General features: G+C 37.0%; 1 protein-coding gene across 2 annotated transcripts; it reads left to right on the forward strand.

Moving 5' to 3' along the window:
- The first annotated feature begins 287 nt into the window (after nucleotides 1-287).
- Nucleotides 288-10,754, forward strand: LOC140867630 (zinc finger CCCH domain-containing protein 19-like). 2 transcript variants are annotated; one of them, XM_073272687.1, is made up of 11 exons: nucleotides 288-1,221; nucleotides 1,330-2,012; nucleotides 2,143-2,222; nucleotides 4,020-4,204; nucleotides 5,437-6,361; nucleotides 6,566-6,693; nucleotides 7,021-7,080; nucleotides 7,158-7,208; nucleotides 7,914-7,984; nucleotides 8,517-8,671; nucleotides 8,759-10,754. In XM_073272687.1, exons 1-11 carry the CDS (start codon nucleotides 460-462, stop codon nucleotides 10,576-10,578), a joined length of 4,920 nt encoding a protein of 1,639 aa, XP_073128788.1. In that variant the 5' UTR covers nucleotides 288-459; the 3' UTR covers nucleotides 10,579-10,754. The 2 variants fall into 2 exon arrangements, with proteins under 2 accessions (XP_073128788.1, XP_073128787.1); XM_073272686.1 differs by having other exon boundaries at nucleotides 288-2,012.
- The last annotated feature ends 2,805 nt before the right edge of the window (nucleotides 10,755-13,559 follow it).

The following is a 13,559-nucleotide window of genomic DNA, read 5'->3' on the forward strand; positions in this document are numbered from 1 at the left end:
TTAGGTTTAGAAATTTAAAGTAAATTTACCCAAAAAAATTTTGAACTTAAAACTTATAAACTGTTTTTAGATGTCATCTTAATTCTATTTCAATTTCAATTATTATTTGGGAAATTTTGAAAATAATTTGGGTCAAAACATTTTTTTAAAATAATAATAATAAAAATCCACCCAAGAAAGCCCAATGGGCATTACATCTCGTTTTATGACGACCAATTCAGGCCTAAATTTCGGACAACATCGAAAACACGCCCGCTTTGACCAGAAATACAGCCCTAGCCCTAGGCCTTAATCGAATCAATCCAATCTGGAGTATTTCTTCTTCTATTAAATTAGAGCTTACATGGCTAGCCAGGCAATTCGGAACCAGGGTTAGGTTTTTGTAAACGTAGTAGAATTCACACTCGCGCTGAGGATGCACAGACTGAATTGAACCTGATTAAACCCCGCGAATCGGAAATGGAAGAGGAAAATTTTGGAATTGAAGAAACCAAGATGGGAGAAAATTGCGATTTTTTCCCTGTATTGGGTGGATTGAATGTCAATGTCGGCGGAGAAACCACTGAAACGAATGTTTTAGAGGAGGTGGCAGCCGGAGGTGGAGAAGGACAGGTTGTTTTGGAAAATCATGTCACGGCAGAGTCGGAAATCACGGAGGCGGCCGTAGAGTTGGACGGACCACATGTGGTTGGGGAACATGTGCTTGAAATAAAAGCAGACCAAGTATGTGAGCGAGTGGATGATGTTAACGTGGGAAAGGATGTAACTGGCGCAGGGGATGCGCTACTGTTTTCCGAGTGGCAGGTGGAGGCGGGAGGGGATGAAATTTCGGTGGACCAACGAGTTGGAGAGAAAGAAGTGGAAGAAGTTATGCCCGGAATACACGTAGTTGATTCCAAGGTGGAAACAGTTGTTGTTGACGTAACCGAAACTATTTCATGTCCCGAGGCCCAGACATTCGGGAGCGGCCCTGATTTTGTAGAAGATAGGGAGGGGATGGAACTATGGAATGATAAATCAGGAAAGGAGTTGGAGGGGAAGATGAGGGAAGGAGAGAAGTTTCAAGAACCGGGACCAGAGGAGGTGTATAGTCTGACAATAGAAAATGATGCAGATTTAATGGTTGCGGATGATGCTAATGATCTGGAGAAGATTGAATTAGCTGCTACTTATTTGGCAGTTGAGACAGCTGAAAAATCTTCTGATGTTGAAGAAGAAAAGGTTAGCTCCTTGATCACCGAGAATACGTCCATCGCAGATGTTAAAACAGGTATGGAGCTAATAACCGAGGTGAATCTCGATATAGTTAATGCCGGAGAAAATGTGCAGGTTCATGAACTAGGTAACATGGAATATGCTGGTGTTGATGCTAGAGATGAGCTTGCCAAGAATAAAGAGTTAACTGCCGAGGAGGATATGATGTATGATACTAAGATGGTGGAAGTTGAGAACACGAGTGTGGAAGTTGAAAAGGATTTCAAGTTAGATGAGCATGCTATTGTGGTGGAATATAGGGATGACACGATAGTACCTGAGGATCTTGCTGCAGGAGACTTTAGAATTGAAACAGCGGAGGAATTGGATTCAGATATGACTAGAAGTGATGTAGCTGAGGTTCATATGGAAGACGCTGAAGTGAAAACAGGGACAGAAGTGGATGTGGTGACTGACGAAATCGCACTGGAAGACACAAAGGTTGAGACAAAGATAACTAGTAGCTCCAAGGGTGATCCCTGTGAGGGGATGAATGATTCGTCAGCTGGGGTACTAGATGAAAACAATGATACACCTACTGTCGAGGAGGAGATAAGAACTCAAGACACTGAAATGGAGACAGAAACAGATGTGGTTGAATCCGAGAAAGCATTCGGAGGGAAGCGGAAGAGAGGAAAGCTTTCTAAAAGTCCTTTGAACGCCAAATACACAGGAAAGGCCTCATCTAGGAAGACAACTGGAGAAGACGTTTGCTTCATTTGCTTTGATGGTGGGGAGCTCGTGTTGTGTGATCGGAGGTTAGTTTTCGAGGTGTTGGATTGAATTTCTCAATTTTGCCTAAGAAATAGTAGTTCTTTTATTTTGATTTAGTTTTTGGTGACTCTTTTTAATTTTTCTCATTAATTACACTTCTTCCATTGTTCTCAGAGGTTGCCCAAAGGCGTATCATCCAACCTGTGTCAATCGAGACGAAGCTTTTTTCAAGGCGAAGGGTCGATGGAACTGTGGTATGTTTTCCTTCACCTCACCTCAATACTCATGCACACATTGATGATAGTGGATCCTTTTATTTATGCTTTGAGCAATTGCTTTTTATCTAAGCATCATGAAGCTAACACTTAATAGTCGTGTTAATCCAAGTAATTATAAAATAAATAAATTGCTTGGTATAATTATCATAAGTTGCAAGTTGTCATTTCTGGTACACTGGTTGATCTGTTCATTATTCATGCTAATCTGTTCTGTAACTTCATTTGATTATGGGCTTGTAATTTCGAAAAGGGCTTTGCTTTCAATTCCAATTGAAATGGAAATAAAGATTATTGATACAGATTTTTACCTTCAGATGCCATGCTATGGGGGGTTGCATGTTGAATGTGTTAGACTATCATGAGTATTATAGAGGCTCAATTTCGATCCCACTTTCATGCCACTGACATACCAAGAAAATTTAATTTTGGTGTCATTTTAACTTATCTGACAGACAGTCGAACCCCTTTTTCTCCATATCTACCCAGACAGAAGAAATCTTTAAATTTGTCTATTCTTTTTCCATTTTTAAGTTGCTCAGATCGTTGCAAATGACATTTATTGGAAGTCTCAACTCTTTGGAGTACAGCCCATGAATATTTATATTTATATATGTATGTATCGTGCAGCCACCAAAACCCATTGGTTATGTGGCAATTTGACTTAGTTTTCTCTAGATTAGAGCTTAAATAAAAACTCTGTTATATTTACATTGTTGACTGATGCTTAAGTGGGTTACTTTCGCAGCTACTATCAACTGGTAGATATGGTGATAAGACAGACCCTGGGAATGGGGAGATTTGGGGATGTCTATGTGAGAATTGTGATGTGTTGCACTGACGAGAACTGTTCAATATATATTGCCTTGCAAGTGTTTGGATCGTTCCTGAATAAACTTCAACAAGTATGAGATCGATGTGCTGAGGATTTAATCCAAAGCTTTGCACCGTCATCAAAGCTTTCTAATCCAGCAGCACGGAATATATATTGACTATAGCCGAATTTAAAACCCAAAATACCTCAACTGAATGTGCAAATATAATTCACAAGAAAGTAAATTTAAAATCTTTACTAAGATAAATATGTCAAAGGTTTAAAATTCACCTTTGCTACTTCTAGCATCGAGGATACCCAATATTGTTTGCATCCGAGGTTTCTTCACATAATAATTTGGTAAAAACAGGATGCTTTCACCATATTGAAATCAATTATACATGTTAAACTCACCGCTTAATCTGTCTGTGCAGTATAGTTTTCAGACATTATTTAAACGTTGAACTGATAGTAAAATTCATATACAACTTGAGTAACTTCTGCAATGGAGTCATCTCCATGAAATTCCAATTTCAAAAAGAAAAAAAATAAATAAAAAGCATGTGTCTACGGTTAAAAGTCTTAATCAACTAAAGGTTGACTTAGAACAAATCATGCAACAAACCACCTGTCCCATTGGTCGCTATTTGACCCTGTAAGACTGTAAAGTGTGAGATAGGAGCGGTGTACTATATCTAGGTTTGTGTGCTCTTTGCTATATGCAGTTTAGTGGACTGGACTTGGAATATGTTTCTAGAAATTTCTCCTGTGTATATGTTCGTTCTATTCAATTTGGGTCCAAGAAATGTCTTAGTTTGTCCTTTTTATGCCTCCTCTGACGGTCTAGATGGTTGTGTTGTGTGTTGTATTCTGCTTCAACTTATATTTATTTTAATCTGAATTTGAAGCCCATATAGTGTTTCTGCCATCATATAATGCCTTTGTGCTTTTCTTGTTTTCAGGTTGGCATATGTGTAGCATTTGCGAGAAGAATGCCCTCTTTATGTGCTATACATGTACATTCTCCTTGTGCAAGAAATGTATTAAAGAAGCGGTTATCTTATGTGTCAGAGGAAATAAAGGTTTTTGTGAGACCTGCATGAAAACTGTCATGTTAATCGAGAACAATGAACAGGGAAGCGGTGATGTATGTCCTTTCTCTCCCTCTCTGCTAATGGTTTGGTTGTATGATATGTTAGTTTCAAGTCTGACTGTCTGACAGGTTACTAGTGGCATTTGTTTTCCAAAGTTGAGTATTGATCATATTTGTTTAAATACTTGTGCATGGGTAACCTTGCCTTTTCATGACATAAATATACATTTTACCCCTTTTTCAGCTATATTTTTTTTTTTCGCTTGCAATCATATTTTTCACCTGCTGATTGATTGGAATTGTTTGTTTCCATTTGCCAGAGATCCAAATCCGGGCTTAAACATAAGGGAGACAGCCATATTTGTTTTTTTTCTTGCCAGCCTAATAGGAGCATATGATTGTTGTACACAATGTCCAAGGATCTAGAAGATTCTTACTTTGAATTAGATTAATTAATCATTTAACTGGGATATGTTAAATGGGTGTTTTATACTTGAGCGTAGGGGTGCAAACGAACCAAACCTGTTCGTGAGCTTTACGAGCCCGCTCGATAAATATTTGATTCGTATTCGAGCTTATCGAACTCGAGCCGAATTCGAACATGTTCGAACATTTTTTCGAGCCGAGCTCGAGCCGAAATTACTCCATTCGATAGTTCGCGAATAGTTCGCGAGCCTTAATATTTAATTAATATAATATAATTATATAATAATATATATACATTTTGAGCTTACGAACCATAATATCCGAATAATTCACGAATAGGTTCGAATATTTCGAACCGAGCTCGAACTCGAACTTCATTTCGAGCCGAACTCGAGCCAAAATATTTGAAACTATTGAACTTCGAATCGAGCTCGAACTCGAATATACTCTTATCGAGCCGAATTCGAACCTTAAAATTTTACCATTATTCGGCTCGATTCGGTTCGTTTGCACCCCTAGTTGAGCGGGACCATGTTATTCATTATTTATGTGTAGCTTAATTTAACACATCATAGCTTTTCCACCGAGGCGATGTGCCACTTACAGTTGATCCTAAATGATGAAATTCTGAGAACTTCAGTAATGTTGTTAAATTTATTTATGGTCTGCATTTGGGCATTGGCTTCTCACTTCCTTTTGTTTTGATGTCAGATTCTAGTCTTTATGTAGCACCTTTATGTTCAGTTTCTAGATAAAGTGTACCTTACATAATAAGTTCTATTTCCTATCCCTGAACCATTCTAATCTATGTGTAGACATCAGTCTGATTGTTTTATTGTGGTCGTCCTTGACCGATACAGGCTCTAACAAGTTTCGATGATAAAGGTAGCTGGGAGTATCTATTCAAGGATTACTATACCGAATTGAAATCTCAGCTGTCACTTTCGTCTGTTGAGGTTGCCGAGGCTAAAAACCCATGGAAGGGAAAGGATACATTGTCCGTTCCCAGTAAACAAGAATCATCAGATGCCCAGGCTGATGACATTGATGAAGGATCTGGTTCAGAAGAGTCTGTTGAGAATTTGAAAAGTACCAAATCCAAAAGAAAAAAGAAAGGGAAAAAATCGAAATCTCTTGTGAAAGAAAAGGATTTGGTGAGGGCAGGTGTAACAACTGGGGGTGAACGTCTTGCATCATCAGTCAACTCTGGGTGGGCATCAAAGGAGCTACTTGAACTTGTTTCACACATGAAAAATGGTGACACATCTGTGCTCTCCCAGTTTGATGTACAGGGTCTTTTGCTTGAGTATATAAAAAGAAACAAACTACGTGATCCTCGCCGGAAAAGTCAAATTATATGTGACGCAAGACTCGAAGTTTTATTTGGGAAACCTCGAGTTGGGCATTTTGAAATGTTAAAACTTCTGGAATCTCATTTTCTTATTAGAGATGAGCAGAATGATGATGTTGAAGGAAGTATTGTTGACACAGAAAATAACCAGTTAGATATGGCGGGCAATACTGACCATCTGACCAAGGGTGTGAAAGATAGGAAACACAAATCACGCAAAAAAGGTGGTCTTCGGGGGCCACAGTCTAATCTTGATGATTATGCAGCTATTGACATGCACAACATTAGCTTAATTTACCTGCGAAGAAAATTGATGGAGGACTTACTTGAGGATGTGGAGAAGTTTCATGATAAAGTCATTGGGATGTTTGTTCGGATAAGGATTTCTGGTAGTGGTCAAAAACAAGACCTGTATAGATTAGTGCAAGTTGTAGGTAAGAACTTTCTATTGTATGTTACCACTGTGATTAAGAACTCTCTCTTTAATTTGTAACCACTGTACAGCAATTATCGTTCCTAAGTTTTGTTGGAACTTTGACTATTTTTACCATAGTAGCTATTAGCTCTCTTAACTACATATGCACCTACCCCTTGAATGTAAACAGTAAAATTGAATCGTATTTGTGTTTCATCTGCAGGCACGAGCAAGGCAGCGGAACCATACAAAATTGGTAAAAGGTCCACCGACATTGTGTTGGAGATACTTAATCTAGACAAGACTGAAGTCACTTCGATTGATACAATCTCAAATCAGGATTTCACTGAGGTGATTTCATCGAATAGAGCCTTCAATACCTCTTTTTACAAGAAAATTTCTCAATGTTATCTATATACCACCCCCAAGTTTGCCCCCACTCCCCCAGTGTTTGATTTGATTTATCAAGGTACTTCAAATTGCCACATAGTAAAACTTCTTGTTGAAATTATTATACGTATTTGATATGCACTGGCTAACTACTATGTGCTAGTCGGTCACTCGGTCCTATTGAAATTAAGTTACGATGTTATAGGCTATGTTCAGCTTTTCAAAATCTCAAATTGACTCGGTTTTTAGACGTCAATCACTTATCCTTGATTTTTACAACTTTTACAGGAGGAATGCAAGCGTCTGCGCCAGAGTATCAAGTGTGGGCTGATCAGTAGGCTGACTGTGGTAATTGTTTACATACCCCGCTAGAGTTGTTCCCCGTCATTGCATCACACTTGGATAACGACATTTCTGGTTTGCAGGGTGAAATTCTTGACAAGACCATGGAAATTCAGGAGGCCAGAGTTAATGATGTGTGTTTGTTTTCTGTTCTTTTGAAATTGTTCTGTTTATTGAAACTCTAATAACTGGGCGTAATGAAAGTTTTGGCACTCATGTAATGATGGAAATGCTGAGCGACTTGTTCTGGTCGTAATATTCTAACCGTGTATCCACACGTTAGAGTAAAAAATCTAACTTCTATTATAAATATGAGTTTGTTTGTTTGTTTTTTTTTTTTTCCTTTTTCGTTTTTGAAAATAAATAAAAAAAAAAAAGAGTTTCTGAGTACCACTTTTAATGTACTTTCCATATTGTGTAAAAACAGAAGCTGTGATTGAAAATCGACTTCTTAACTTGTTAAGAAGAAGAGAAGCAGAAGCCACATTTTTGGCAAAAATGCTGTTTCAAGCATCATAAATAGTCTTGAAAAAAGTGTTTTTTGGTCTGTTCTTCTGAACACTCTCCGGAATAGTTTCGTTTCTTACTTTTATTAAAGGGTTGCATAATTTAAGTGTCTTTGGATCTTTTTCTTTAATTTGTTTGTTAAACCATCAATTTAAATGTCAACGGACATGGTACCCTTTCACTAATTTACGCGTACATTTATTCTTATATGATATATGAAATCCTGAACTGAATATCTCCTGGTTTGTTTATTTACTTTTCTCCTTGTGGACGAAGAGTTCCATATGTTAGGTCATTTTATCTAAAGCATATTTCTTTGTGTTTATATGCAGTGGCTGGAGTCAGAGACTTTGCGGCTCAGTCATCTTCGTGATCGAGCAAGTGATTTAGGACGACGGAAAGAATATCCTTTTTTTGTTTTCTTTTGATCGATTAAATAGTTAAGCTTTCACTTGTTGCCTGTCTTGTTGAGTCTTAGGCCTGTAGAAGTATGAATAAGTTTCTCGTGGTTACGGGATGCATGTGGCTAAAATATATGACTCTGCTTGTGAGTTATGTAAACAAGTATATTCACAACCATTTGCAATTCCTGTATATCAACATTCAACAAATACACAGTTGCAGAGCTAGACGATAGACAGATATACTCTGTTTGGGGTTTGTTTATCATAGCACGTAGAAGGCAGAAATCATTTAGAACAGTTACTTTTTTTGTCAAATTTTCTAATGAGATCATCTATCAATCCAAACTCTAAAACTCGTCGTTTACTCCAACAATTAATTAGAGTGCTGTTGTGCAGATATTATTTGCATCAAAAGATTGTTATTATGATCTGGATGTTTATTTATGCTGTTTATTCTCTTTATTCGAAGCATGTGGATTTCATATGCTATATATAACTCAAAGTGACAAGTTAGCCTTGACTTGTTTCCACGCTCAGAGAGTGTGTGGAAAAGTTACAGGTTTTGAAGACCCCTGAAGAGCGTCGTCACAAACTGAAGGAAATTCCTGAAATACATGCCGATCCGAAGATGGATCCAAGTTATGAATCTGATGAGAATGACCCTGAAGCTGAAGACGGCAGACGAGGTTTTCTTCATTTCCGTATCTGGTGTGTGAGTAATGTAACCTTTGCCTAGTCGTAACTGTTTATGTAAAATGATTTGTTGAATACAGATGATTTCCTGCGATCTAGAGGTTCCAGTTTTAGCAGGAGAGAAAGGGGCCTAATCTCTCCTGGAAGTGAGTCTTCTGCAAGGGCTAGTGCAGGAAAATTTTCGAGCAAGGACAGGGAATTGAGTAGAAATCTGTTTGGTAATAATTTTTCTGGCAATGCTGCTCATAGTGGTGAGATGGTAAATGAAGTTTCTTGGAAATTTGAAGGCCGAAAAGATGCACAAGATTTCAAATACTTGGAGAACCCGAATTCTAATTCCGAATCTGCCGACAGAGGTAGGCGCAATGTGTCCCGAAGTGAATCACATACTGGTGTTTCATCAGTAACCTCAGATGCATCTCTCCCAGTCAGGATTGAAGAAACTTCAACTGTAATAAATGAAACAGAAAAGATGTGGCATTATCAAGACCCTTCTGGAAAAGTTCAAGGGCCCTTTTCTATGGTGCGATTACGTAAATGGAGCAACACAGGTTACTTTCCTACTGATCTGAAGATCTGGAAAACCACGGACAAGCAAGAGGACTCCGTACTTATGGCTGATGTGCTGGAAGGTAAGTTCAAGAAAGAGAAACCAGTTGACAATATTCTTCCATCAGCTAATGCCCTCCACAGTCCACCCATCTCAGCCAGCCATTTTGATCAGGCTTCTGGAACATCTTTACTCCATCTTAAGAATAGAACTAACGTTGATCAAAGTCCGGTGTCACACACAAAATTGTTTTCCGAAAAATGGATTGGAAATGATATAGCCAACTTACCATCTCCTACTCCTAAGCAAAGTAATGCAGGGTGGACTGGAGGAGAAGGTGGTGGTCTCATTAATGCTAATCCATCGCCTAACGTCGAGAGAACTAATATTGGGACACTTTCTGTTGCTGATGCATCGGTTTTGAATACTATTATCCAGTCTAGCGCCGCTTTTAGCCCGACACCTAATTCCCAACAAGGATTTCAGGTGGGTCCGGCAAATTCTTTGGGTTTTCAGTCGACCACAACTAGTGAACAGCATGGAATACAGATGCATGGCCATCAGTCGACCATGGTCCACCAAGTTGTCAGTCAAAGTCCTTTAACTGAAACTCAGGTTATGGGTGGCTCTGCTCCGTCTCAGCCTCCTAATTATGGTTGGGCTGTGCCGAACGTGCAGAATTATGCAGCAAATTTCTCAAATTTAAATACCAATGCTGCAGCTCAACCTGAATACCAGAGACCAGCTCAAAGCATTCAACCAAACGTATATCCTCCAGCCGTGCCTGATGCTACTAACACTGGCTGGGGTACTCCACATGCGAACGCAAGCATGGGATGGGGGAATCCATCCCCGGCAAGCTCAAATATATACATGGGACCACCTATCCAATCCACAATCAACACAAATTCTGGTTGGGTTGCTCCCACTGGAAATGCAGGGGCTAATATTCCGGGACAGGTGCAGGCTCTGGGCCCTGCTTGGGTCGCTCCGTCAGTTCAAGGTTCAATACCTGGGAATGGGTGGGGTCCACCGAGTGCTAATCCGGGTGCTCCCGCTCCTGTTCAAGGGTCAGCACACGGAAATACGAACCATGGATGGGGTGCTGCACAACAAGGGAACCAGGGTTTGTGGGTGGGCCAACAGAACTACGGCGGCAGTCAATTTTCAGGACATCATAACGATCAGGGTCGAGAACCTGGTTTTGGTGGTGGCAGACCTTGGAACAGGCAGTCGTCATTTGGTGGTGGCGGCCGCAGAGGTTCTGTTAGCAAGCGAGAAACGATGTGTCCGTTCTACACAAATGGCCGATGTAGGAAAGGAGCACAATGTGATTATCGGCATAACTAACTTAAAAACATTGATAAACTTTGGGTAGTTTATGATTTTGTATGGTCATTTCATGTTAAATTAAAGTTATAGACTAACTTTTAGTACAGACGAACCAATTGGGCTTGTTAGAAACTGGAAACTTTGTGCAGTATGGATATGGATTATTAGTTTATGCTATGCAACTTCACTGTTTTTCCGCCTTTTCCGGTCCAGAAAACGTTAAACCTCGGCATTTGAGGTGCCAGATTAAAGTTCTTTTGCCTGTTGTAGTTACGTTCATGTGTTCGATCCGCCAATCAAAGTGGCGGATTTCTTTTATTTATTAATGATTTTTGGAGATTTATGCTGGTATCGGTCCAGCATTATTTATTACTAATCGCATAACGTTATATACAAATTTATTTTATGTATTTTTATAATATAAATTTATTTATTTTTCTAAGATTCAATTTAAATTTTTTTTTTTGCAATTTGATAAATTTGTGTTTTTTTTTTGAAAAATAAAATAAATGAGCATACCAAAATTTTACTAAGGTGTTTTTGTTTTATATAGTATAGATTATTATTATTATTTAAAAAAAACTATCAGAGTTCGCCGATGAGGTCGGCGAATTCTTATTTTTTAATACAACTTTTTCTTTACTATTTTTTTAAAATTATGGCTATGCAGTATTCATCTGTGATTTAGAATTTCTACCAAATTAGTTGCTTTTTTGGTGATTCTTTACCCTTTTGTTTTGCCTTTAAAATAATTTTTTAAGCACATTCCAACTTAAGTTTTATACGAAAAAAATGGATTATTATTATTATTATTATTATTATTATTATTATTATTATTATTATTAGTTTCAATTACAAAATGTTAATTACTAAAAAAGTTATTGTTAAATTGTTAATATCCTTAAATATAAATACACACACAATATTTAATACCAATTGTTACTTTGATTTTCATTTTTCGAAAGAGTTAATAGTTGTCAGCATATATTCTTATATAATTTTAAATTAACTTTCATTTTAATTAAGCATAAGAACTAACGAGATTTTTATTTTAAATAAAATATTATTTATTAAATTCATTATATTTTTTGGGATAGTGAAATCCTTTTTAATTTATTGAAGGCAAAAACTCCTATGAGACGGTCTCAAGGGTCATTTTTATGAGACAGATCTCTTGTATGAGTTATCCATTAAAAAGTATTATAATTTATGCCAAAAGTAATACTTATTATTATAAATATGGGTAAGGTTGACCCGTCTCACGGATAAGACTGTCTCACAGGAGTGTTACTCTTTATTGAAAGAGAGAAAAATCCTTAATTATAAGATTAATAGCCAAAAAGGAGAAAACAATCGGTAATCAAATGTGCAACAACATTCGCAAATCGGCGTATATGACTAAGAGCAGTGCCATACCTATGATTTTTAGTGTCTGAGTCGAACTTCAAAATAATTTTTTCAATTTTTTAAAAATTATTATTTAAGAGAGTTTTTGAAAACTAAATATGCAAAATACTATAAACTTAGTTATAAGAAAAACATATGCTGTTAAAAAATTTTATAATGTCATTAAATAATAAACTAAAATATTATAAATAATCACTTAAATAATACTTTGCTATTTTATTAGCAAAAACATCAATTATTTGACAAAATACGAAACTCAAAAAAATGAATGCACCGGTTGAAAAAATTTCTTACACTATACCTAATCATGCCCACTAATAAAAAATATCACAAACATTCCTAAAAAAATCAAAAAAATTAGAAAATAAAAATAAAAATAACATATAATTAGTATATGAAATCCAAAAATCAATAATGAAAGAGAGTGGTGAAATTGAAACCCAAGAGTCAACTCCATTAATTATCATGCGATGTGACTCGAACCTCAGATTCAGACATAAAGATGACTTGATGAAGAGGACAAAGTTGCAATAATACTATTTTTTTTGACAAAATCATGAAATTTAAAAAATATTTTATGGCGCACATACACTAATAATAATTTATTAATTTTTTTGGGCCCTCTTTTGGACATGGGCCTGAGGTGGTAGACTCATTCGTCTCATGTCAGGTCCGGGCCTGAGTCTAATAGTGGGATTTCCCGGAGAAGCTAGTAGTAGTTGATATCTGTAGCAAGAGCAACGACATAACTGAGGTTTTCTTCTTCATACATGACTGCTTGCATAGTAAGAAAAGAATCCGAGGTGATATGATGAATCTGAAGATTATGTTCACTAGAAATCTTTAGCCCATCTTTAATAGCAAGTAGTTCAGCATATAGGACCGATGGGGGTTTCTCAATCTTTTTTACAAAAGCTAAAATCGATTGACCTTCGTGATTCCTGATGACACGTCCAATTGCATAGCTATTAATGCTCTCATTAAAAGCTGCATCAACATTTAGACATAGATTATCAAGGGGTGCACTGTGGAGTGAGCCAAGACTCCGGAGAGCACAAAGGGTCCCCATATGGAGCCGACGTCAAAACTATTCGAGCAGATTTATTAAATTCATAGTTAATATATTTGTGTATGAGCATTCCTCCCTATTAAAATAAATAAATAAATAAATAAATAAATGATTTTTTTATACGTAGTGTTTTATCTACAAGTTCTGTTAGGTGGCAGCAATATAGGTGATCTCATTTTGAATACCAAAGCAGTAGGCTACTAGAATATTGCAAAAAACAGTCTACTGGATTTGTTGAAGCTAATGACAAAAGAGAGGGTGATGCATACTGATTTGTTTTAGGAAGTTTGAAGGATGAAAACCTTATACGTCTCTCCTTCTTATGTTTTCAGAATGTATCACTAGAATATTTGATTGGTACACGACTTTGTACAAACCGACTTCAGCATGGCTTACCTTTGCCTACTGTGAATTACTTATGAGAAAAAACTATTTTCTCAGTTTTACAATCGGTTCACTCTTCTTAGTAAGATTTAAAAAAAGAAGATAGATAATAGACACAAATTGATCTTGAATATCTGAT

Source organism: Henckelia pumila, chromosome 4 (genome assembly GCF_033568475.1).
Source record: "Henckelia pumila isolate YLH828 chromosome 4, ASM3356847v2, whole genome shotgun sequence".
NCBI lineage: Eukaryota > Viridiplantae > Streptophyta > Magnoliopsida > Lamiales > Gesneriaceae > Henckelia > Henckelia pumila.